Source organism: Trachemys scripta, chromosome 24 (assembly GCF_013100865.1).
Source record: "Trachemys scripta elegans isolate TJP31775 chromosome 24, CAS_Tse_1.0, whole genome shotgun sequence".
NCBI classification, from domain to species: domain Eukaryota; kingdom Metazoa; phylum Chordata; order Testudines; family Emydidae; genus Trachemys; species Trachemys scripta.
The window spans coordinates 7,559,711-7,584,940 of record NC_048321.1 but is presented as its reverse complement, the minus strand read 5'-3'; the positions used below and the strand labels follow the sequence as shown (position 1 = coordinate 7,584,940).

General features: G+C 55.6%; 1 protein-coding gene across 3 annotated transcripts; it reads right to left on the bottom strand.

Moving 5' to 3' along the window:
* Nucleotides 1-4,493: 4,493 nt before the first annotated feature.
* CA14 (carbonic anhydrase 14) lies at nucleotides 4,494-23,279 on the bottom strand. 3 transcript variants are annotated; one of them, XM_034756913.1, is made up of 12 exons: nucleotides 23,073-23,279; nucleotides 17,807-17,827; nucleotides 14,387-14,566; nucleotides 12,740-12,882; nucleotides 11,963-12,058; nucleotides 10,901-10,967; nucleotides 8,713-8,870; nucleotides 8,236-8,362; nucleotides 8,021-8,122; nucleotides 7,570-7,590; nucleotides 7,005-7,089; nucleotides 4,494-6,233 (listed from the first exon to the last, which is right to left on the bottom strand). In XM_034756913.1, the coding sequence occupies exons 1-12, from the start codon at nucleotides 23,128-23,130 to the stop codon at nucleotides 6,149-6,151; spliced, it is 1,143 nt and encodes a 380-aa protein (XP_034612804.1). In that variant the 5' UTR covers nucleotides 23,131-23,279; the 3' UTR covers nucleotides 4,494-6,148. The 3 variants fall into 3 exon arrangements, with proteins under 3 accessions (XP_034612804.1, XP_034612805.1, XP_034612806.1); XM_034756914.1 differs by lacking the exon at nucleotides 8,021-8,122; XM_034756915.1 differs by lacking the exon at nucleotides 8,236-8,362.
* Nucleotides 23,280-25,230: the final 1,951 nt, after the last annotated feature.

The window sequence follows — 25,230 nt, the reverse complement described above, 5'->3', positions numbered from 1 at the left end:
ATGTGGCAGGTCGGTGGCAGAGTTGGGAATAGAACCCAACTCTCCTGCATCCCTGTCTAGTGCCCTACCCCTAAGCCATGCTGCACGTGCTGAGAGACCCCTTGCGACACACTCAGCCGAGCCTCGGAGCGTTGCGAAAACGCACTTTCATCTCAGATTGTGAAATCTCTCCCATCAGCCTGGCTACGTCCTCAGTGCAGTGTCTTGGAACCGGGCTACTTGTGATTCTTACCAAGTTCCTTCTCTCGCCTCTTCCAGCTAAGCCTTACGTGCTAAACTCCTTAACCCTTGCACCATCCCTGGGCAGAAAATATTACTCCAAGTGTAGGTGCTGCTAAGTGGGCAGCCCTGTTGGCGATAGGGGCGGGAGTAGAACTCTCTCTTTAACTGGCTTTCTGTGGCACAGACTTGATCTTTATTCTCTCTTTCTGCTTTCCCAGCTTCCTGTGGTGCAGAACTTACTCATCAAATAGCCGAGAAGCAGGGTTTGGTAGTGCCCAGCCACCAGCAGGGGGCGCACGGGGCTTTGGCAAGTTCACGCCAGTCCTACAGCACAGGAGACAGCTGCCTCTCCTAAGTAACAGGCTGTGGTTTGTCTGCAGCAATGTTTCTGCCATGGTGACTGGGTTTTGGGCATCTGCCTCTAAGTGCGTTCTGGGTTGTCGGCAGCTGTTAGCAAGAACTAATGGGTGACGTTTCCGTGCCTTGGTTTCCCCGTCACCGAAATAGAGACTCATCACACTGGCAGGGTCGGTGGGGGTTCAGATCTGGGGACTGAGGGTGCTAGAAAAACAGCAAGGCAATGTGTTCATGAAACCAGGTGCGGCGTAAATTCTAGTGTGCACCAGCTTGTCCTGTGTGGACCCTGCTGGCATGCGCTAAACATTCCCTAGAACGCGCTAATGTAGCCCCCTTTCAAACAGTCCTACCTTAACGTGCACTAGGGAACTTTTAGTGCACGGCGGCCCGGTTTAGGGTGTGAAATGCTGGTGTACGTTGGAATTTACACCCCAGCTGGGGTGGGTTAATGTACCATACAGACAAGTCCAGAGAGATGCGAAGCAGTCCTTGCTGGAGCTGCGGGGGGCTGCAAGTTCCGTTTCACAAAGGATTTTTGAGATTTCTAAATCTGGCTTTGTGCCACTTTGGAAGTTTTCAGTTTTTGTTCCAAATTCTCCACGCAGGGAAACTCTGGGAACTTCGGTGCTGAAAACCTCTTGATTTTGACTTCTTGATTTTGTGTTGGGTTAGAGAATATAAGGCAACATTTTAAAAAACTATGGCAAGTTGTTTCCCAAAACAAAATTAAACGTTTTGTTCCAAAAATGTCACCCTGGGCCACTTCACCACCGTTGGTCCTACTTGCTTTGTCTGAAACACAATTCTGGCGGAATGGCCGGATTTTTGCAAAGGGTTCAGGTTTTGATAGAATTGCATCCCCCCCCGCAGGATGGTTTGTCAAAGCTTCTCCAACTAGCTCTGTTTAACCCTGTTTCACTGGCTTAGCTGGGTCCTAGCAGCTTAGCGAGTGAGAAATCAGGACTGGGAGTTCTAGGGTGAGCTCTGTAGGTCTGCACCCCTGACAGCTCAGCTGTACCCAAAAACCTCCCTCCCCAGGGCTGTGGGGTAAGTCCAGGCTGCACCTGAAGGTCCCAGAGTGAACAAAAGCCCCAACTCTATTTTGTTTTCGCTTTAGAGCGGCTGTCTTCCCAGCCTCCTTCCTAATACTCTGGATTTCATGTGAATCTCTATCTCCCCAGCCTGTGTGGGAAGAGCGATCCTTCTCTTTAACAGATGGGGAAACTGAGGGACAGAGAAGCAAAGAGACTTGCCTTAAAACCCCACAGTAAGTCAGTGACAGAGGAGGGAAGAGAACCCAGGAGTCCTGGCTTCCGGTCACTCCTACCTTAAGAGTCCGGGCGCCTGTTTCTCCCACCATCACTCTCAATCCTGGCAACCTATTTGGTTCAAAACCAGCTGGGGCGCTGGTGCCAGCTCCGCCATCCTCAATTATCCACAGAGCAGCAGCAGAGATGGCGCAGTGGGACTATGTCTATGCTGGTAATTTTAAATGCTAGGACAAGACGCAGCCCAAAACACAGGCCTGTGTTAAGCTCCGTGCTGGTGCAGGGATGGGCTTTTGATTTCGATCTTGCTGGCCACCAGGAGGTCCTCTGGCCTCTGAAATGGATTTGCCAGGAAGAGGAGGAGGGTGGCAAATTGGGCCTGTGGGGGCCTGGTGAGAGCCCCTGGTTGCTACCTGGCTGGTGTTTCTGTTGCTTTGTTGATTGCAATGTGCCTTTTTTTGTCATTCACTTGCAGGCTGTGCGACCACCCAGCGATCTTCCCTCTTCCCCCTGCTGGGCCAAGCCCCACTCCATCACTCCAGTCAGTGGCAGGCTCCGAGCTGCTGCAGTTTTATCTAGTGATGCCAGGCTGGGACAAAAGGCTGCTGAGTGATGTTTCCCAGGATGAGTGTGGGGGGTGCGGGTCGGGGGTTCTGCCACTGAGGGACTGGCCCTTTAAGGGGAGATAGCTCCAGCCCCACCTCCTCCCCATGTGCACAAAATGAGCACCCTGCCAGGTGGGTGGTGAGGCGAGCTCAGGCTGTGGGGAGGTAAAACAGGAGCCTGGGAGGAAAGAAGGGAAATTGCAGGTAGGAAGCCCTGGGAATTGCTAGAGAGCAGGTGGAGAAGACGCTGGACATGGAGCCCCTCTCCCTAGCTGCCAGGCAAGGGGTGGGTGGGGTGGAAGACCGCTAGGAAGGCTGGCCTATGGAGAGCAGCAGGAGACAGGACCGTCAAATTGTGGAAGTCAACGAATGGCTACGCAGGTGGTGTCGGAGAGAAGGCTTTGGATTCTTTGCCCATGGGATGGTGGTCCGAGGAGTGCTAGGCAGAGATGGGCTCCACCTAACGAAGAGAGGGAAGAGCATCTTCGCCAGCAGGCTGGCTGACCTAGTGAGGAGGGCTTTAAACTAGGTTCACCGGGGGCAGGAGACCAAAGCCCTGAGGGAAGTGGGATACAGGGAGGAAGCACGAGCAGGAGAGCGCAAGAGAGGAGGACTCCTGCCTCACGCTGAGAAAGCGGGAAGATCATTGAGTTATCTGAAGCGCCTATACACAAATGCAAGAAGCCTGGGAAACGAGCAGGGAGAACTGGAAGTCCTGGCACAGTCAAGGAATTATGATGGGATTGGAACAACACAGACTTGGTGGGATAACTCACATGACTGATGTTCTATGATTCCTCTGCGTGAGTGTCTTGATTTTTTGGGGCGGCTAAAAAAATCCTCCCTTGATTGCCAGTAGGAAGAGTGGGGCCAGCTGGAGACCCCAAGCCACTGGAGCAGCCCGGCTCTCCCCCTAGGGGGACTCATCCCTTTCCTATTTGGCATCACGTGCCTTACAGCTTAAGGGGCCATTAGATCCTCTCGGCCGCCCCCCTGCCTAGCACAGGCTGGTAAGTTTCTCCCAGGGACCCTGTTCGCTCTGCCCCACGTGCGCCTTGCCATGGGCATTGGCGCCAGCACTGGCTGTGGTGCTAGCAGCCGGTAACCCAGGCTACTGTTGGCACAGCGCTTTGGAGAGGCCAGGGGCTGGGGTCCTTGGTTACAAAGCAGCCCAGGAGTTCTGCAGTGCCCACCTTGGCAGGTGCGGGGGGCATTTGAGGAGCTGCCAACAGGGCTTGTGCAAGGTTCACTGATCTATCCCTCCACCCCCTCCCCTCAGCCTCATGTTTGGATACCAAATCCTGGTTACCCAGGAGCTTCTCTCTTCAGGGGATCAGACCAGCCCCTGGTTCAGGCTGGTGTGATCCTCCTAGGCTCCAACCACCCCAGCTGCACAGCAAAGGGTGGCTCAGAGAGGGGTGATGGAGAGTGGGTTGTGCCCCAGGCAGGGAAAGGGGGCTGCAGGGACCCCCTGGCCAACCACCCTGTGCTGCTGGACAGGGCAGCACTTAGGAACAATGGGTAAATAGGCAGGCCTGGCTGTGGAGCGGCCCAGCCGGGCCAGGGTGAGGAGAGACTGCCCCGTATGCTGAAAAGGGAGTAATTCCTCCTCCCTCCCTGAGGATCTCTAAGCACCTTGCAGCTTTAAGGGATGAACAGTGGGATGTAAGTTAGTTTTAACCCTTTCTTGGAGAGGGGGAAGCTCTGACAGCAACAGCTGGAGCGACTTGGCCAGGTTCACCAAGCAAGTCCATGGAGGAGCCATGACTAGAACCCAGGAGTCCTGACACCCTCTTCTAACCAGCAATCCGTACGCCACAGGTTGAACCCTGGAGTCCTGGTTCGATTCCCTGAATTCTGTTCTAACCAGTTGCTGCTACTCCGCTCCTAAGGTAGGTTTTCTATTCCTGGGATCATCCTAGTCACCCTTCTCAACACCTGTTCCAGTTTGAAGTCATCTGTCTTAAACAGGGGAGACCAGAACTGCGCGCACTGTTCCGGATCCTTTCCTCGGAGAAGATTGTGCTGGGATTTCAAGGAACACGGTCGCTTGCTTTTATTTTTTAACAAGGGTTTTCATCCAGGAGCGTTTTTTTCAGGATCCATTTGCCTTTGATGAATCTCTTCCCTGCCGGAGGGGAAACAGACTCATTCTGGGCCTGCGTGAAGAACAACCGGGGCTGCAAACATTGCTGCCAAATTTCTTGGTAAAAGTTCAGGTCTCTGCGAGGGCTTGTCTGTGGGGTGAGTAATTCCAGAACAGAATCCATTTTGGATTAAGCCAATTCAGAATAAGGCACTCTTATTCTGGTTTAAGGGCGTCCTCACATGGAGTTAACCAGGAATAGTTAATCCGCTTTCAATTCAGACCCACCCTCATTCCGGATTAGCTTTTGTGTGTAGACAAGCCCTGATGCTCAGAGAGGCTTGCATCCAACTCCTAGAAATGCTGGCACCTTCCAAATGGCTGGTTAGGGACAGCCTCCAGGAAGGATGGTCCAGTGGTTAGGGAGATAAACCCAGATCTCCTAGGCTAATTCCTGGTTCTCCCACTGGCCGTGTGTGACCTTTCCTGGCCTAGGTCCTCAAAGTAAATTAGGCTCCCAACGGTCTTTGAAATCAGTAGAATTTAGGAGCCTCAATTTGAGGATCAGGGCCTGAGTTCACACTGCCGTGTGCAGCGGTGGAGAACGGGGTGCCCCGGAGCTATGCTGGTCCCGCTGAGGAGCTGGCCCTGAATCCCAGCAGAGCAAAGCGAATCGGGGCTCTTCCGTGGTAGGCCTGAGAAGGCGTTTTATTTCCAGTTAGAACCACTGTGTCCAGACCAGCATCGGGGGAACAACCCTGCCTGCCCCGAACTGCTACGTTTGCTAGCAGGCTGCAAAGCACCAGAGATGCTACCTCTCCCCGGTGCATTGACAGCCCGGGGGCAGGGACATAGATGGGAGTGGCACAGGGCGAGGGCTGCTGGATTCGCTCAGCCTGGGGAGGTTAGAGCCGCGAGCTGCAGTGTCAGGGAAGACAGCGTCCTTGTGCCATGCACCACACCCGCTCTGCATTGCAACACGCCAGCATCAGGGAGAATGGCAGTGTGTCACGCATGGTGCCCTCACGCCGCATTGCTGCTTTGCCAGGCTGTGCTGGGGGGTTCATTGCGGGCATGATGGTTGACACCCAATTAAACCACAGAGCAGGTACAGCCCAGGTAAGCAGCACAGCAAACTCCCCTCCCCAGCCCCCACTGCCCTGCTCATGGGCCTTGGCCTTGAGGCAGAGGTACACTGGGGTGGAGGGGTTAATATGCAAGACCTCTGGGCTGCTGGCAAGGGGTCCGGTTAGTACCAGCCCTGCTGGTGGGTTGGTGTGACGGGGGCTTGTGTTGTGCTGTGTGACGGGGACTGGGCTGAGACCCACTGACTCGTCTCACAGAAGCCACCCAGCAGGCAGCCAATGGGAACAGCTGTGAATCACTCCCAGCCCCAGGCAGGATGGGCCCCGGTGCCTGCGGGGGCGGCTGTGTGTGCCCTCCCCAGGCTGGGTGGGAGGTAACCCCCTAAGGGAAACCTCCTGAGGCTGCATGGGCGTTACTCCTACAGCTAGACTGCCTAGCGCGTCTCCAGGCCTGCCGGCCCCTGGGGTGTCTGTGTCGCTGCCCCACGGGGGCCGAGGCAGAGGAGTCGGGGCAAGTTGTGGGGTTCAGGGGCGGTGGCTGTCGCCTGACACTGCGCGGCTGGAAGAGGATTTGAACACAACGTCCTTTTGCTCCCGGATCCTCTTCGTTCTGGCTCAGGAAGAAGAGACAAGCAGAAATGGTAAGGTAACCCCCAAATCCTATAGGGGCTGTGTGCCCGTTCCACCCCCATAGCAACCCCAAATCTTATAGGGGCTATGCACCTACTCCCCCCATAGTGACCCCAATTCCCCAGGGACTATGTGCCCGCTCCCCCTGCGGCTACCCTGTTCTTGCAGCTGGTCACCTAGGCTGCGCCCTTGCTGCGATCAGCTCTGGTTAATAACTGGGGAGCTGGGCGGGGGTGCGGGACACCCTAATTCAGGGGATCTGAGTTGTGGGATGTCTGCACAGCCTGGGGACATGGGGTGCCGGGGACCCCACTAGTGTAAATCCGCATCACTTCATTGGCTCCAGTGGAGCTACAGCTGATTCTCCCCTATTGGCGCCAATGGAGTGACACCCATTTACACTAGCTGGGGATCTGCCCCCATTGGCGCCAAGGGAGTGACACCCATTTACACCAGCTGGGGCTCTGCCCCCATTGGCGCCAAGGGAGTGACACCCATTTACACCAGCTGGGGCTCTGGCCGGGGGTCTTTGCCAGGCACTGTCCTGCTCTGCCGACAGAGGCTGCTGGAGCCTGGCTGGGATCTGGAAGCTACAGGTGTTTAAGGGTCTCTGCCCTTCGGCAGCTCCCGCCCCCTCCTCTCCCCTCAGCCTGACACACACACCCACCCACATGGGGCAGGGGAGCTGAGACAGCACCATCAGGGACAGGGCTATAACTGGGCTCAGGCCCGTGGTCCGCGCCCCACTCACCGTATTCTCTTCACCACAAAGTGGATGGTGAGAAAGATGCTGAGACAGCCGAAGAGGGTCCCAAAAACGATGGCAACGATTTCACCTGCCCGAGGAAGGAAAGGGGAGGGTAAGGGCTGCGCTTGGGGAGGGGGCTCTCTGAGGCAAGAGTGCGAGCAGGGGATGGAGTGACCTGAGGGTCCCAGTCATTCCCAGTGACAGCACATTCCAGTGGCTCCCAGCTGCACTTTCCTGGGTCCCCAGGCTTTTGCCCAGCTGAGAGTCACTGTTCCCTATCGCCGATGAGTGGCAGATGTGCTCTGCTGAGGACTGTTGGAATTGCATGCTATCCCTTTAAGAAAGAGGGGTGTAGGGGAGGGGGGCATTCCTGCTGGCAGTAGCAGCAAGTGGAGTCAGTCTGGACAGAGCCAGCTTAGGGGGGGGTCGTTGTGCCTCAAGGAGCAGCCTGTTTTCTCTCTCTCTGTTTTGGGGTTCTTGCGTGTTATCCAAAGTCTCTGTGCGTCTGCCGTGACCATACACCATGGGCCCCTCCTAGCCCCACTATGCATAACAGAGAGGGCCATACCTGCAGAGTAGGCTGAGGGACCTGCAAGAGAAGAGAGAGGCAGATGTTGACGATCTCTAACGCCCCATGTGGGCCCAGGCCAGGCTCTGGTCCTGTGGTAGATTCTGACAAACACGTGGCCTCCTGTCACCTCCCAGTTGTCGTCCTGCTGCCACAGCATGGTGACAATGGGGCTAGAACTCAGACCCTCCTGACCCAAAATCCTAGCCCACTGTCTCTATCGGAGGGTCCCCAGGCGCTGTGTGCAGTACAGGCCTCATGAAATGCAGGTGAGCAGTTCTAATTCCCTCCAGCAGAGGGCAGCGGTGCCACACGGCCAGTTCATTAGCGTATTCTCCTGTGTGGCATAGTCTAGTCGAATGACTCCAGCCAGGAAGATAGAAGCCCTAATGCTACCACCAGCCCTTTGGCTCTGGGGTTAGAGCCCAGTGTGTTTGGAGCTGGATTCTACCTGGATATAGCTTGGGGCATCGCTCCATAAACTGGTTGCTGCAATTGGGCTGGGGTCTGGGGGGGTAGGTAGCAGCCGAAGTCTTAATGAGAGGGTGACGTCCTGTGGAGAGAAACAGGAGTCAGATCCCCCAGACCAGCTGAAATCTAAGGGGGGCCCTATTCTCCCCTCACCAGGCCCTGCAGCTACCCCCCAGCTGGGCCCGATGCACTCACCCACGGGGAAGGAGGAGAACACCACCCTCTGGTTCAGCGGCTGAGGGGCTCGGTAATTGTCCACCAGAGGCACAGGCAAGGAGTTGGCAGCTTTGGTAGAGTACAGCCCCCCCTGCAGCCTCTCCAGCTGGAAGAGAATGGAGCTGTGAGGAGATTGCCCCCCTCAAAGTCCTGGGGTGCCCCCACACATGCACAGTATGGGGAAGAGATGCCCCCCAAGTCCTGGATTGCCCCCTACACACAGCATGGTGAAGAGATGTCCTCCCCCGCCCTGGGACCACCTTTCACACTCTCCACAGCTCAGTGAAGAGACGATCCCGACCCCCTTAGCTCTAGTCTAGTCTCTGGGGTGTCTCTCCTCCCCGCCCCCCCCAGCTGTACGTGACTCATGGCATTGGGGCAATTTGAATGCTAATGGGGCAGCTGGTTTAGAACCCCTGAGCCCCATGGGCATCCTGCCCAAACAACGGCGAGTACCTGGGAGGCGGAAATCCGCACCCGCTGGTGGAAGACGGTCCAGAGCACGTTCTGGGAACAGGGCGGCGTGGTCAGGGAGCCGTTATAGCGGAAATAGTGGCCTAGCTGCCCGGGCAGCAGCTCATGAACGTTGAAGGGCGGGATGGAGACTTTCTGACCTGCAGGGGTGCCGGAGGGGACCGTGTTAGGGACGCAAATTTGGGGGCCAACATTTGGAGCTTTGTTCTCCACCCTTCTTCCCCCTTCCTTCCACACGCACTTGGCACAGGTGCCAACGGCCCCACGAGGCTCAGGGAGGGTGGGGTCTCTTCTCCTGGCCACCAAAGCCCTAAAGGGGTCGTGTCTGCTGCCTGAGTGAGTGCCTAGAACGTTGGGTGGTTTTTGATGCAGATCCCGGTGCTCCCCCTCCTACGGTGACCAGACAGCAAGTATGAAAAATCGGGACAGGGGGTGGGGGGTAATAGGAGCCTATAAAAGTAAAAGACCCAAAAATCAGGACTGTCCCTATAAAATCGGGACATCTGGTCACCCTACCCCCTCCATCCCCTGATCAGCACCCCGCCCAGCGTGAAGAGCGAATAAGGAGGGGTGTTAAATCCCACCCAATTGCACATGCTGCTTTCAGCCCCAGCTCCTTCTCTGCAGCAGTAGCCCAGCGCTGGGTCTAGACCCACTCCTAGACTCAGGATATTACCCTTCGAGCCAGGCGGCTGGTTAAAGCAGGAGACATGTTTCAGTGCGGAGAACGTCCTGTGTAGGCTTGCTGGATTGTTCCTGATGGGGACGGGAATATACAGACCCCCATGCTGGCTGGGAAAGGGTTAATGAGAAACTGTGAGCTTAGTCAGCCCCACCTGTTACACCTGGGTGAGGTGTCAAGCCTGGAGGGAGGGGTTGGAAGAGGAAAAGCCCAGCCCAGGAATGGCTGACTGGAGCAGTGTCTTGTGCTAGTCCCTTGAAAGGAGACCTGGAGCTACCCGGAGGTTGCTAGACACCAGCAGAGCCTTCCTTGGGCAGGTAGGCCTGGCACGGGACTGCCAGGGTGCTTTGTTCCCTGGGACTGCTGCGTTTTCCTTTTGGGGTCTGCGGAGGGGCGTGCCCGGAGAGGGGCTGGTGGAAAGGCCGAGAGGCAGGCTGGGCTAGGACGTAGGCCAGGGAGGAAGCCAAGGGTCTGAGCAGACAGACCATAGCTGTTTATTACAGGGTCTCTGGGTGGGAAGGGAACCAGGTGGAGAAGGAGGGCCTGGGTTTCCAAGGGAGGTGGCAGGGAGGCACTGGTGGGAAGAGGTGCAAAGGACTGTTAAGTCTGAAGACCCAACACAGCAGCTGGGAATCAGCTCACCTTGGAAAGGCTGGGACCATGTGTGACCTGGCCAGAGGGCCGAGTCAGGGGATGGTGGCCACTGCAGGGTTGGGATGGTATCAGCTGGGGAAACACTCTGCGATGTCATGCCCACCTGTGAGGGGGCGCGCTGGCAGTGAGTTACCCTTCTACACAATCTAGGCTCTGTCCAGTCTAGCTGAAAGACCAGGGCTGGCATTATCAAAGGCGCCTAGAGGAGGAGACACCCAGCTCTCATCCCAACCTAGCCATGGATCTCACGCCCTGTCCCAGAGGAGGCTATCCGCTTGCCAAAAACAAGCTGGAGAGGTGAATTATTACAACTTACAGGTGCCTTTGCGGGGAGAAAATACCAGGCACCAGAGGGCTCTTTAATCTAGCAGAGCGAGATTTCCTTGGCTGGAAACTGACACTGGACAAATTCAAAGCCGAAACAAGGCATAAATCTTTATTAGTGCGGGTGGTTAACCGTTGGAACAAACTGCCCAGGGAAGCGGGGAATTTCTCCGTCTCTTGATGGCTGCAGCTGAAGACTAAATGCCCCTCTGGAGCAGACCAGAAGTGTGTTTAGCCCAGTATCCGGGATAACGGAGGAGATTCACTGGCCTGTGTGATACAGGAACTCAGCCTGGATGGTCTAAGGGGCCCTTCTGGTCATAAAATCTAGGAGTCTGTGCCAGGATCTAATGACTCTCTCTGCTAGGAAATGTGCCCTGACATCTACCCTGTACTGTCCTCTGCTCAGTCTCATCCCATCCGCTTAGCTTCACCCTCGCCGCCCCAAACAATTCCTTTCCCGGTACCACAGCCAGGCCCCACACCCCGCCTGGGAACTGATGGCCTCACCTGCATACTGGATGTTCTTCAGCCGATCGAAGATGTTGTCATAGGCAGGGTTGGCCACGTCGCCGACCTGATGGAAGGAATGGAGAACAAGAGGCTGTAGGTTAGCACTGAGCCCCTGGAGGGAAGCTCACAATCGATGCCAAGGCTGGATGGCCCAGTTATATGGCTGGTTGAGTGGGGGCCTGCCCCGTTCTGTTCTATTTGGGGTCTTAGAACCACCTCGGCACGGCAGTCTCTGAGCATCTGCCAGTCCTCAGGGCCGGTGCTACCATTAAGGCAAACTAGGCGGTTGCCTAGGGCGCCAAGATTTGGGGGCACCAAAAAGCAGTGCCCCCGATTTTTTTTTACAGCTTTCCTGGGCTGAGCTGCCGGTGGCGCGCTGACACGTGCGGCTCTGACTTCCTCTCCCAGCGCAGCGGCCGCTCCGCTTCTCCCGCCTCCCAGGCTTGCGGCGCCAATCAGCTGTTTGGCACCGCAAGCCTGGGAGGGGAGGAGAATTAGAGCAGGGGCGGCGTGCTCGGGGAGGAGGTGAAGCAGAGGTGAGCTGGGGTGGGTAGCTGCCGCACAGCTCCCCGGGGGGGGGGAGCTGCGGGGGGGGGGGCGCCTGAGGGCAGGGGCGGGGGGGCGGGGAGCTGCCGCAGGGCTGGGGGGGGCGCAAGGTGGAAGTTTTGCCTAGGGCGCAAAACTTTCTTGCACCAGCCCTGCCAGTCCTGGACTGAGCTGCGTGACTCGCATTTGTCCCATGGGGTTCTTTCTCTTGCACGCTCTGTCCAGGGGAAGAGGTGTATGTGCGGTGGAATGGTTTGATTTGGTAGGATTGCTTTTTTAAATGACCCAGCGCTGGCTGCTGGGTGCCTACGTTACATCAGGTAGGAGGGGCGCACCTTGCACTTGGAGCCGGGACGGGGGAAGTTGGTGATGGTCTGTAGTCTCCAGGGGTCTGGCCCCTGAGAAAGCTTGTCTGTCGCCTATACAAGCTTTACCCCGTTCCCCGCAGGCTGGCTGCATTGTAGGACCCACCAGGGCTGCCCTGCCTCAGTGGGTCACGGGCAGGGAGCTCACCTCGATGAGGATGCCCAGCACGGCCAGGCTGTCCGCCCGCTGCTTGGCCTCGCTGATGTTGGCGTAGCTCTCTGAGTTGTAATGCACAATGTGCAGCTGTGGGGAGAGGGGGGGCATATTCTTAAAGGCGCAGTCTCTGGGGGCCCCCTTCCCTCTCACAGCCATTAGCAAATGTATCCACGCACCAACCACTCCCGGGGTGAACAGAGGCACAGGGAAGGGAAGGGACTTGCCTACGGTCGTCCCGGGGGGGCTCAGTGGGAGAGGGGGTAAATGCACTGTGCTAGCCCCACCAGGGCTGATCGTATTGGCGGCTGGAGGCTGGGTTCAGACTCTCCCCAAGCGTTAAGCAGTTTAGTGCTAAGCACTGGTGGCTTCCGGAAGGTAGAACAGGACCTTTCTTCTCCTCCTAATCCCCCCCGCCTCCACCGATCCCTCTAATCGCCCAGCCCCAGTGCAGCAGTTCCAGGTACAATCTCCCCGGCCACGGCTCCAACGGGAGACCTGGCTGGGTGGGGATTATCCACCAGATGGTACCAGCACAGAGGGAGTAACTGGTTCCTCCTCCATCCCCAATTAAAACCCTTTGGCTTTAGGGGAGGTCTCGCAGCCTGGGGGGAGGGTGGGACCTGGTAACCCCATAGATTTCAGTGGAGCTGCACCCGGGGTAGCTTTGGCCCCAATTGCCCAGCTGGTCTGGCTAAGAAGGGAGAGGATAATAGGGCACTGAGAAAACTGCCCTCTGGCCCCCCAACCCTGGGGCAGGAGCACACTCACCTCGGCAGGGAAAGCCTCCCCGTTCACCTGATGCTCTGACCCGCCAGTCTGCCCCCTGCTGCCCCAGTGGAAGTGCAGCTGGACGGCCGCATAGGTCTGCGGAAGCCCCCGGAGGAACATGGACGGGGGCAGGGACATCTCCACTGCGGGGACAGACGCCCAGGGGATGTTAGTGCACGGCACGGAGTCTCCCAACCCTGTACATCCTAGGGCCCTTGCTGCCGATGCCCGCTGGGAGGCTCTGGCCGGCGGGGAGCAGAGATGAGGCCGTGCTGGGCCGTCTCCATCCCACTAGGAACGCTAGGGCGTGCGGTGCAGGGAAAGGCGTCCTTATCACCGGTGCAGACCTTTGGGATCTGGGCAAGGAGCCAGAAGGTGCAGGAGAGGCCCCCCTCATGCATCCCGCATCGCCAACCCCCTGTGTTCAAACAGGACGAGTCCGTGGCCTCAGAATGCCAAAGCCGGCCCCACGACAGCAGGAGATATGACCCAAACAATCAGGGGCAGGGTCTTTTCCTGCCTTCTGATCCCTGGGAGCACTGGGGTCAGCTTCTCAAGCTGGTCTCCAGAACTAGGTGGGCTAGAAACTATTCGCCAAAGCTGAGAGTCTCGCATCTCGCCCTGCCTCCAACGCTGAATATCCCAATACTTGCCAGACAGGTACAAGTGCTGGCAACGCTGTGACACTCCTTCCGCCCTCCCTGACCCCTGCACCGCTACGCCCCAGAGATACACACAAACACCTCCCTACGCACACACAAACACACTCCACTTTCCTCAACACTCCACACAAACACATGCACCTCCCCACACTCGCACGCCACACACACACCACCCTGTCACACAAGCACGCGCCCTCCCATGGGCCCACTCCACACAAACACATGCCCTTCACACACACTGCCCTCTCTACATCAACACCCTGTCAACACACAATCTCCACACACACCCTTCTCTGTGCACACACTCTGTCATACACACTCCCCTCCCTACACACACATCACACAAACATCCTATCATACCCCCACACACACATACACACATGCTCCCCTTTCCACATACACCCCCAGTCACAACTAGATGCCAACACCCCCCCCAACACACCACCTCTCTCACTCGCCCCTGCTCCAGGCTGGGGGTGATGCACTGGGCTGCGAGGGGCTGAGCAGTGGGGCTGGGAGACCCTGCCATGCCCCGTGTGCACTGATTTGGGTTCCTCTTTCTCCAGAGGGCTGTCCCTCCCCACTGCCCATCCTGGAGGGGCAGGGGAAGCTCTGCCAAGGGGGTTCGCTGCACTGGGCTCTGTGACGTCTAGTGCCTGGCGGGCGAGTTTGCCCCACTTTGGGACTGGGGCCGGCTGGTCTGCAGTGCATGACCCTCACCCGGCACTCCCAGGCAGAGGAGGGGGCTCTTGTGCCAGCAGCAGGGAGGGGGATGGAAAAGGCTGGCAAGGGGAGGGCGCAGGCAGGCCTGGGGGTGTGAAGGAGGAGACTGTTGCTCTGAGCAGTGAGATTGTGCGGAGGGGCACGGAGAAGGCACAGAGAGTGCTCTCGAGGCTCCTAGGGAGAAACAGGAGGGTCCCAGCCCACCTGGTGATGCCCCTCCGTTCCTGGGGTAACACCCGCCCTGCCCCAACTGCAGCCTCACCTGTGTGCCCGTTGTTGAGGAGGGTGAAGGCCCCATTCCCAGGGCTCCGGTATCCCTGGGGCTCGATAGGCGGCAGTGCCGGGTCGTGCTGCACAGACTTGGTCTGGATATCAATGGGGGACTGGGCCTGCCCCCCGCAGTCCGGGTAGTCATTTGACCAGTGCGCCTGGCCGTGGGGGCCTGAAAACAGAGAGTGCAGGGGGGGGGTCAAGCCCCTTGGGGAGGGGGAGGGGAGGTGTCTCTACCAGCTAGATTTGTGCGTGGGCCAGTTCTGGCCCCGGCAGCGCGATTTCACACCCCGCCCTCGGTACGACGCGCCATACACAGCTGTGGCCGTGACAACGCTCAGCATTTCAGCAGCGCCTCCCATCTGGGGAATCTCAAAGCCCCCCAGGAGCTGCAGCTGGACGGGACAATCCCCGTTCCATGGGGGAAGAATGAGGGCGCGGAGAGGGGACGTGACTTGCTCCTTGGGTCACGCAGCAGCAGTAAGTTGGATACCCCAGCAGGCCTGACGCCCAGTCCCCTACTCTAATCACCAGATTCCTTTCCCGCCCCCGCCCCTGAGCTGGGCCTTGAAGCCAGGAGTCCTGGCTCCCATTTTCCTGCCGTAACCCCTGGATCGCGCAATCTCCCCTGCGTAGCACCAAGCTCTTACAGCCATGCCTCACTTCACTCGTGCAAGGACCAGTCCTATGTCAGGAGAAAGGCTGGCTTTGCGGCTAGGCACAGGGACGCGGGCAACGGGGTTCAGTCCTGACTACCACAGAGCGTAACATGGGGAGAATGATGCTTTCCAAAGGGCGGGGCCATGAGGTGCTTGGCAGATGCTCGGACAGGAGACCGATAAAACGCTCAGTAGAGACAAGCTCTAGCCAGGGTTTCTATAGGCAGTTTGGATTTAGACGTGAAGCTCTTTGGTGCCTCTCTTTGGTTTGGCACCAAGACCATTTCCAGTGGCTGCATCAGTCACAATAATCTGCTTCGTATGGCTGTGTTTTTCCCGACGGGCCAGATTTCCCTAGGCGCTCTGGAGCAGAAGTTCAGAACCGCTCAGCACCCTCCGTTGGATTCGGATTTCCAGGAGCTTTCAGCTCCCACCGTGACATGCCCAGCTGGGTTTTCAAAGACCTCAACAGCTGATAAGCACCCTGATCGCTTAGGAAAATCTGGTCTCATTATGGGTGCAGAGCACTTACAAATTCTGGCCTGTGTGGCAAAATCACCTGGACTCAGCTATCTACCAGGGGAATTAGGTGCCTAAAGACCTTTGAGGAGCTGGACGCGAGAGCCCTGGTTAGAAGTTCTCTTTCTGTTCAGGAAAATGCCAAAAATCAAAATAACCGTGAATAAGTGGTTATAATAACGCACGTCACTGTCTAGGCTATGCCTGTTTCACTTTTCCCGTGAGTGTCCCGATCTGGCAGGGCTGGACCCAGCCTAATTATGCCGCTTTTAAAAGGCGACTCTGCCTCACCCAGGCCACTACAAGGCAAATCGGGTTTTCTCCAGCGCTGGCTGAATGAGGAGGCTTTTGTATGAAGGACCCAGCTTGGGAAGGGAGGCCAGAGCCCCACAGTTATTTGCATCTGAATGTAATCTCTGCTATGGTAATTAGTTTGCTGGAAACATTTTCCAACCGGGGAAGCACAGATAAAGCTGTTTGCTTTTCCTGCCACTGCGCCATTGTTCTTCCACTGGCCCTGGACCTGAAGTTACCCAGAAAACAAAGAACCTCCAAATCAGCTATACCCACAAAATACAGGCATTCTCGGTGCCCCGTCTGGCTGTTGCTAGGAGCTCCCAGAAGCCTCTGGGCCTAGGGCGCTCCACATCCATGCCTGCCACGTAAAAAAAGCACAGGTGTCTCATACGTGGCTTGGGTCTGCTGGGGCAAATGGGCTTGCTGGCTCAGCCGAAGTCCCCTCCCTGCCCCCCTCCCCTCCACCGCTGGGTAACAGGCAGGCCTCCGAGCGCGGGTTCAAACGAGTTCCTGCTGCTGCCCTTTCCAGGTTCCTGCACAAAGCTGTGCTTTCAGGGCCCGAGCTTAGGTGGGGATTACGTACGATGGGATCAGCCGTGCCCAGCTGGCTCTGGGCTGCACTTTCAGATAGGTGCTGGCTCTGTGCTAATTGGATTTGTTAGGCTTGGAGGCAGTTAGCTGGCGATCTGGATGGTGGATCTAGCACTGTTACGTAAGGGCCCCGGGAACACAATGGGGCCATTCTAGCATAGGAACTTGTTGGGGGAGAATCTAGGAGGCCTAACACTCCCGCAAAGCCAGGGGTCAAGGGCTAAAGCACTGGGTAAGGACTGGGGTCTGGGGTACAGTGGTTAGAGCAGGGGACCGGGAGTCAGGACCCCTGGAGACCTGTCCTGCTGTGGAAGAGATGAATCACTCCCCTGCTGTAACTACAAGGCCATGCTCCCTTCTAAAGCCTGGGATAGAGTCCAGGAGTTCTGTGTCATTGTGCACCTGCTCTAACCACTAGACCACATTGTCCTCCCAGAGCTGGGGACAGAACTCCGGAGTCCTGAAGCCCCAGGCCTCCCTGCTCCAACCCTCCCCTTCCCAATGCTGAGAAAAAAAAAACAAGGAATCTTGACTCCCAGCCACCCTGCTCTAACCACTAGACCACATTGTGCTCTCAGAACAGGGGACAGAACCCAGGCGTCCAGTTCTCCCTCTGCAGGATACGCACAACACCCACAGAGGCCAGTAGGAATCAGACCGCTGAGTTCTGTTCCTGGCTCTGGGAAATGGTGAGGCCTATTGGTTAGAGCAGGGTCTAGGAGCCAGGACTCCTGAGTTCTTTTCTCAGCTGTGGAAGGGGGGTGGGGTCTAGTGGTTAGAGCACACAGTGAGCCAGGACTCCTGAGTTTTCGTCTCCGCTCTGGAAGAGGGTGGTGTACAGTGGTTAGAGGAGGAGGCTGGGAGCAAGGATCTCTGGGTTCTATTCCTGGGTCTACCGCTAAGTCATTCCCTTTCCCCCTGTGTAAATGGAAGTAATGTGTGTCCCCCCCCACCCTCCCGCATGGGGTGCTGGGTTTAATCACTGAGGCTTTGCAAAGCACTCGAAGCTCCTTGGCTGGAAAGGACCAGGGACAGGCCAAGAGACGCTCTGCAGCGCCCCCTGATTGGCCAGGCCTCCTTGCTCTGAGCATCTCATGAGCAGGTGGCGTCTGTGGGGAGACCCCAGCTCTCTGCCAGGCTGGCAGCACAAATAGTGCACTCAACCCCCAGTAGGAGGAGGGGCAACATCAATCACCATCCATTGCCACCTGCTAGCCAGCGTGGGCATGGTGTTGGCAGGAAGGCGTTGCAGCCTGCCTCGCTGAGCTAGCAGAAGGGAACTGGGGCCTGGAAGAGGAGGAACTGAATGGGAGAAAGCCCAGAATAAAATCCTCTTCCAACCTTACCTTTATATGTCCAGTGGGAACCTGCAAAGCAAGCAAACAAAAGCGCTTCGTCAGCATAACTAACACTGAGTCTGCCTCAATATCCCCTCCCACCTGTAAGCCTTAAAGACCCCTGAGCATTTCCCCCAGGGTCCAGGACAAATCCAACCCCTTGCCTTTACATCCTGCCACCCGTGTGGTCTCAATCAGTATCCTCCTTCACTCCCTCTTCTGAATGAGATTCCATGCGGCTGTTAAAGAACTGCCAGGTTCCACCCCAGAAGTGGCTGCCTTTCCGTGTGGGGAAATAATTCCCCCAAAGAGCTTTGGGATCAAACGTGTTGCGCCAACATCTATTGAAGTCAAAAGAGGGTGGCTTTCAATGGGGCGATGGACCAGACCCTATTGTTGCCCAGGTTTTGTTCTCCTTTTCTCTTTGAAGTGCCCTGCCTTGCTTAACTGCTCCTCTAACAGCAGGCTGGGAAGAGGTCACCCTGCTCCCGGTGCAGGATGAGCAAACAGTCAAACCCTGGCTAGCACGTTCGGCCCTGCTCCTGTGACGGCTGCTCTTTTTGGCCAACACGCTAGGGATCGAAGGGGACATAGGCGCCGACTCCGTGGGTGCAGCCCTGGAGCACCCATGGGGAAAAATCAGCAGGTGCTCCGCACCCACCGGCAGCCAAGCTCTCCCTATCCTCGCCTCCTTCCCCCTGCAGCGCGCTGCATCCCTGCTCCTCCCAGCGCTTCCCGCCCCCTGCTGCCTAGCAGCTGCTTGGTGGCGCTTAGGACTTCCCAGGAGGGAAGGGGAGGATCGGGGACGCGGCGCACTCAGAAGAGGGGCGGAGAAGAGGCAGGGCAGGGGCGGGGACTTGGGGGAAGGGGGTGGAATGGGGGCGAGGACTTTGAGGAAGGGGTGGAATGGGGCGGGGCGAGGGTGATGCCGGGGCGGGGCCAGGGGCGGGAGGGGGTCGAGCACCCACCGGGCAGAGGGGAAGTCGGCGTCCCTGGAACGGGGCACCTCTGGAGCTACAAGCATGAGCGCAAAACCCCAACCTTTCCTAGCTGGGGCTATAATTCCGGGCTTTCGTAAGACACATTCACCTGGGGGTGGCACTTGCCTTCAGCCCCATCCCTGAGCCGCTTTCTCCCACTACCCCTAAAACTCTTGCGCCCAAACAAAAAGGACATGGTCAGAAAAGGAGAAACTGAAGCTGAAACGGAGCCAGGGGCTAGGCGAGATTAGTGGCTGTCTTGTTAAAAGGGCAGCAGGTCCCGGTGGCAGAGACTTGAGCTAAAATTAACCCCCCAGCTTGGCAAACACATTTAAAGAGACATTTGGGGGCAGAGAGAACCATGGGCTCCTTTGTGCTTTTCCACTCCAGGGCCAAAGATTCAAAGGGACCCATTCTCTGCCTGCCCTGCACCTTGGGACAGTCTCTGCCAGCAGCCCCCAGCTGCTCATTCTAATTCACTAGCACTTTGCACTGGTGCAAAGGCCACCACGAGGGGCAGGGCAGTGGAGAACCGGGCTCAGCGTCTGCGCTCCGCTCTCAACTTGTACTGGCCGCTGTTGGAAATAAACTTTATGGGGTTAATCTAATTCCTAATCCTCTCTTAATGCTAACCAGGGACAGCTGGACCCCTTTGCCGCCCAGTCAAACCACACGCATGTCTTCTCGTTGGGGTGAATCTTCACCTCCCAGACAGAGGCCTCCCCCAGAAATACCCACGTAAATTATAAGGATCAGAGTCAGAAACTGTGAAGGCAGAAGGGCCCATTAGATCACCTGGTCTGACGTCCTGTGTAAGCCAAGCCGGCGAATTCCTCCCAGTTCCCCTGTGTTGAGCCCAGTAACTTGTGTTTGACTCAAGGTCTTCCAGAGAGGCCTCCCGTTGTGCTATAAAGACCTCAAGACCTGGAGAATCCACCACTTCCCCAGGCGGTTTGTTCCACTGGTTAATCCCCCTCTCTGGTAAAAAATAAGTCTGCCCTGCTTCGAATGGGAATTGGTCTGACTTCCGCTTCCCGCCATTGGTTCTTGAGCTGCGTTTCTCAGCTACATTAAGAGTATCCAGTGTTTTCTCCCCGTGAAAGTACTTCTACACCATCATCAAGTCACCTCTCGATTTCCTTTCTGATACACTCAACCGATTGAGCTGCTCGAGTCTTTCGCTGTCAGATATTTTTTTCCAGCCCTCAATTTTTGTGTGTGTTGCTCTTCTCTGCCCCTGCTCCGATGTTTCAACATCCTTTCTAAAGTGCAGACCCCAGAACTGGACGCAGCGTTCCAGCGTCGGTCTCACCAGTGGCGACGTAAAGCAGTACAATCCCCTCTCCTTCTCCCATTGTGACTAACATTGCCTACTGCCTTACACCCCAAGCAGCCTGGCTGATTTCAGTGGGCTCGCTTGCGGGGTAAGAGGGGCACCGGCTGGCCTGGTACTAGCATGCGAGCTGATGAGATGACATTTCTTCGCAGGAATTAGCGCGTCGCAACCCTTTCGGGCCCAGCCGTGACGGTACAGTGTTGACGTTCATGTGCGTCTCCAGCGGTGCTCAGATAGTAGAACCGCTTGTTTGCAGAGCCCAGCTCTGGGACGAGAGGTGGCAATGCTTCGCAAGCCTATTACTTTTGTTTGTTGCGTCTCCTTTTGTGCATGATGGGTTAAATTCTGTTTACATGGGTGTAAATCCAGAGTAATGCTACTGAAGATGGTGGAGCAACTCCAGATTTAACCCGGGGTAATTTAGAGCAGAATCTGGCCTAAGTTTTAAAGCAGTCAAATGAAACAAACAATACATCTCTGCTCTGTTAGGTGTTTTGCCTGTAACGCCAGTGAGAGCAGGCTCGGGCCCTATGTGGCTCGATATGTGGCATTTGTTTGCCTTAGTACTGTTTTGCTACAGACCTGTCAGGAGCGTTCCCCTGCACAAACCCAACGCTCCAAGGCTTGTGAAAAGTCAGGCCATTAGGAAAAGGGATTCCCAGGCTTGGGCTAATGAGACCGATCTGGGGCCTGATCCGAAGCCCATGGAAATCTTTCCATTGGCTTGCAGCAAGTTTTGGATCGGGCTCTCGATGAAAAGATTCCAGGGGGAACTGTCCAAATGAAAACCAGAGAGTCCCCGGCCACAGTCGCTGGGAACAGTCCCGTCCTCTGGGACTTGGCGAGTTCCTTTTCATGCTAAAATCAGGTTTATTTAAAGGTCTGGCTGAAAATTGGGGTTTGAATCAACGAAAATGATTGTCGCGCGTGTCTGCTTTCCCTTGACATTTTTTTTATTTTTCTTCGGAAAACTGAAAATATTTGGCCAAAACCCATTGGGGTTTTTTTTCCCTCAACACTCCCCCCCACCCCACCCACAACACACACACACTTACTTTGGGGGCAATTTTCAGCTGAAATTTTTCAACGAAAAGTCAAAACTTTCCATGGGAAAATCCCAAGCATTTTCTGTCCAGCTGTCCTTATTACCTGTTTTCATAAAGTCTACTACTCTGCCCGCTTGCTGCATCTGCCCTCGCACCGTTTTAGCTACTGATCACTGTTGAGCAAAGAATAGAATTCATCTACCCGACATATCACGTCTACTCTCTATAACATAATCCCAGGGTTAGCTCCACCCAGCAGTGAAAAACCCTCAGGATCCTAATCCATTGATACAAAGAGATTTCAGCATTGACACCCCCAACGGCCTTATGTTTTTAAATAATATCTTAAAATCTTTACGCAGCCCGTTGAGCTTGGCCTGAGTCAGGCCATCTGCACAGTGTCCGGTTACCGTTCTTTACGGCCCGCTATGCTCAATAAATGAATCATCCGGATTGCGGATTGAAAGGTGAATTGCGGAGCCCAGGAAATGACCAAAAAAAGAAGAACAGGAGTACTTGTGGCACCTTAGAGACTAACAAATTTAAACTTGTTATGACCATATCACAGCAATTTTGGATTCGCACAACTTCCCTTTAGGGTCAGTTTTCTAAAGACTCCAACGTTTCAAGCATCATAGAGCAGCCCCCGAAAGCCCATAAATCCGGGTGAATTACACATACAGGACACACTCAACCTCACTGACACCAAAAAGGGTCACAGCCCTGGATGCATATTCATTACAGCGAACATCCCCTTGATCATGCAGAACTTCAGTCACCCAAGCCCACGCAGCAACCTCCATGACATTTAGGTCTTGGTATCGGCCACCGGCCCCGATCCTGGAAAGTGCTGTGTCCAGAAGGCTCAGCTCTTATCATGATGGGGATATGGCTGCTGGAATAAGGGACTGCGATTTCCTAAAGGGCCTTGGGGTGTAGAGATAAACCTGTGGCCGATATTTACATTTTTGGTGGCATTTTACAGCTCACCGAGTCTGGGTTATATTTTTAAAGCACAATCACCGGGGATAAATCAACCGGCTCCTGCAGTGTCTGTGTAAGTCAACAGGAGTCGGGCACAAATACTGAAGGAGATTTAGAGCCTTCGACAGCCAGCGAAGAAATCCGCAATAAGTAACCTCGGAAGAAATGCCCCTGCGAAATGCATTAGGATTAAGGGGGTGCCTCAAATTCTGCCTTTAAAGAGAGCTTTGGCATGCCAACGGTTAGCCTGCTTGTTGAACACTTTCTCTCAACACCTTCTCGGCTTTAACCCCTGCTCTGAAGGATACTTGCTTCAATTTAGCACACAGCTCAGTCGGGGATCCCAGCATAGGTGCTGGAACTAGGGGTGCTGTCGCACCCCCTGGCTTGCAGGGGTTTCCAATATATCCAGGGTTTACAGTTTGGTTCAAGGGCTCTCAGCACCCCCACTATAAAAATTGCTCCAGCGCCCTTGATCCCAGCGTAATGTCTTTGGAGCAGGGACCTGAGGGCTCGATCCTGCGCCCACTGATGTTGATGATGCAGGATCAGGCCTGGAGGGAATAACTAGTAACCCAGGCTCTTTGCAGAAATTCTACGGGGTACTTGTAAGCGGAGTTTGTTCACGTCTGTGACTGGCTGGAAAGCATCACAAAGCATTTGGTGTGCCATTTGTTTAGGAAATTGGTTTCTAAAGCAGACAAAAGAAAAGGCTGAGTGGCCCATGGGAGTTGGAACAGTAGCTCCATTGTGGACACAAGAAAGGAACAGAGTGCTGCACTCTTTGGGGGTTCCACAAAAAAAATCCAGCCACCCCCCCCACACACACCCCCTCCGCTGTAGCACCCAGAGCCAGCCAGTAGCACCCAGAGCTGTGGCAAGGCTGAGTTGAGCCCGACATCCATGTCTTTATAAGCAATGCAACTTACCATGATTTGCAGCCAGGGCATGGGAAAAACCCTGCAGGAGGATTAAAGCGAGAAGCATCTTCCAAAGCACAGAGTTGTGGCAGGTGATTTTGGGGGGGAGGAAAAAAGTTGATTTGGGGGGGGATAATAAATATGCCCCAGAGAGGATCCCACCCTTCTCTTCCTCAGCTGGAGGGGAAAGGCGCAGACTATCCACTTGACTTCAGAACACAGACCTCATGCCACTCACGATTGCCTGTGCGACAGGGGCGAGCAGTTTTTAAGGTGGCTCCGGGAGGCGGCTCCAGTCCAGCCCTGGATGATGTTCTCAGCTCCTTAAATACTTTGTCCCAACAATGTTTGTGTTGTGGGACTTCACACGAGGAATCTGGCCAGGCTCCGAGCCCAGGCCAGTCAAATCGCTTTGCGAATTTGTTTTCTTTCAGCTGGATTAAAAACAAAACAAAACAACCCACCCCAAGAATTCAGAGGCAGATTTATCAAGGCAGGAAGGGCACATGCAGCGTTTGGATACAAGTGGCTCCTACCTAAAAGATCCCAGCTAGCAAGGATCTTTACAGAGCATCCCGCAGCCAACGGGCCCAGTTGTCCATTCTACAGCACCCAGCGACCTAGTGTCAGTGGTCACATAGGGACAAGAATGTGCTCCTCTCTAGAAAGGAAAGCTGGAGCGGTGATTAGGATGCTAGTTTAGGGACTTGGAAAACCCAGGTCCAATTCCCTAGTCCGCTGCATTCTCCCTGGGTGACCTAGAGCAAGTCACAGAGTCGTGCTGTGCCTCGGTTTCCCCACCTGTACAAGGGGGATAGCAGCCCTGCCCTGCCTCCCAGGTGGCTAACAGCCTTATAGAGACTGTGATGGGCTCAGATCTTACAGTGATGGGGTGTAAGCCCCACCCGTGTAAACAAAGGGTTAACAAGAGTCTTCAAGCTGCGTTAGCCCACCTGGCTATCCCGGGAGGGTGTGTGGTAAGGCTGAATTTGTTATTGCAGCCAGCTGGGCCTTCTTCAGGATGGAAGGGAGTGAAAGCTACAGAGGAAGGAGCCAGGACTCCGAGGGGATTAGGGTTCCCTCGCTCTGGGAAAGGGACAATAGGGTAGCTGGATGAGAGAAGACAGGCCCTGGGAAAGGGCCCAGGCTCCAAGGCCGTTATCCTGTAACCAGAGCAGGGAGCTGAGGAGAGCCCAGCAGGACCCAGTGCTCAAGCCCGGATGGTCGGAGGTTGGTTTGTTTTGTTTGGGGTTTTGACGTGGGGAACCCGCTGCTCTGAGAGAAGGGTGGAACTGCAGAGGAGCCGAGGCTGGGAAGGTGCAGTGTTGATAACTGGAGTTGTGTGGGACACTGTTTGCACGAGACATCAACGCTCTGCAAGGGGTGAGACTTTAGAGAGACCAGGCTGGAGGGCAGAGTCTCAAGAAGAGGCAGAACACCACAGGGCTGGACTGGCTGGGGGGTGCTAGGTGCGGAGAGCCTGCCATGTGATGCCCAACCACAAGGGGGTGCACTAGCAGTGAGTCCACTCAATGCAGGGCCATATAAAGTACCAAACAGACAGATCATTTACTTTACCCATCACTGAAATGCAGCCTCCTCTGGGGCGGAGTGTTATAGTTTAACAGGACACAGCAACAAGACACAGCAGCTCAGGAGTTAAACATTATCTGTAAGAAGCTGCCTGAGGGGAGTTTCAAGTGGGCAGGGTGGAATGACCGGAGTTAGACTGGGACAAAATTCTAGGTCGTTTAAATCAATGCAGACTGAGCAGGTTGGACTGTCTGTGTGGGAAGCTGTGGGGCTCAGTATCATCTGGAAGGGTAGGGTGCTGTGATAGCTGTGGGGGGTAGGTTGTGACATTGCTCAAAGAGGGGCAGAGTTAAGGGCGTGGGGTGGGGTGAACCTTACTTCTGAATTTCCTGATTTCAGAGGTTTGAGTGGTAGGTGAACTCGGCCTGCTAGAAGGACACAGTGCAGCAAGGGGCAGCCTTAACTCTGCATTAATGAATCCTTTTGGCAGTGAATTTTGAGTTCTCCTTCCGCACTCAGATCTGCAGTGAGGAAGAGGGGACAGGAGAGGACGATAGAAGGGAGCCCAGCCACTGATACCCTGGAACATGCCTGTTACTGAGCAATAGGTCAGGGGGCTAAGGCAAGGGCCCAG

Bases quoted from the DNA above. Each gene is read 5' to 3' on its own strand.
- CA14 (XM_034756913.1), bottom strand. From the start codon at position 23,130: ATGCTTCTCGCTTTAATCCTCCTGCAGGGTTTTTCCCATGCCCTGGCT. The intron at 14,567-17,806 runs GTAAGGTTGGAA...CTCTGTTTTCAG, and splicing joins TTCCCACTGGACATATAAAG to GCCCCCACGGCCAGGCGCAC. The intron at 12,883-14,386 runs GTGAGGCTGCAG...CTGTCCCCGCAG, and splicing joins CCTCAACAACGGGCACACAG to TGGAGATGTCCCTGCCCCCG.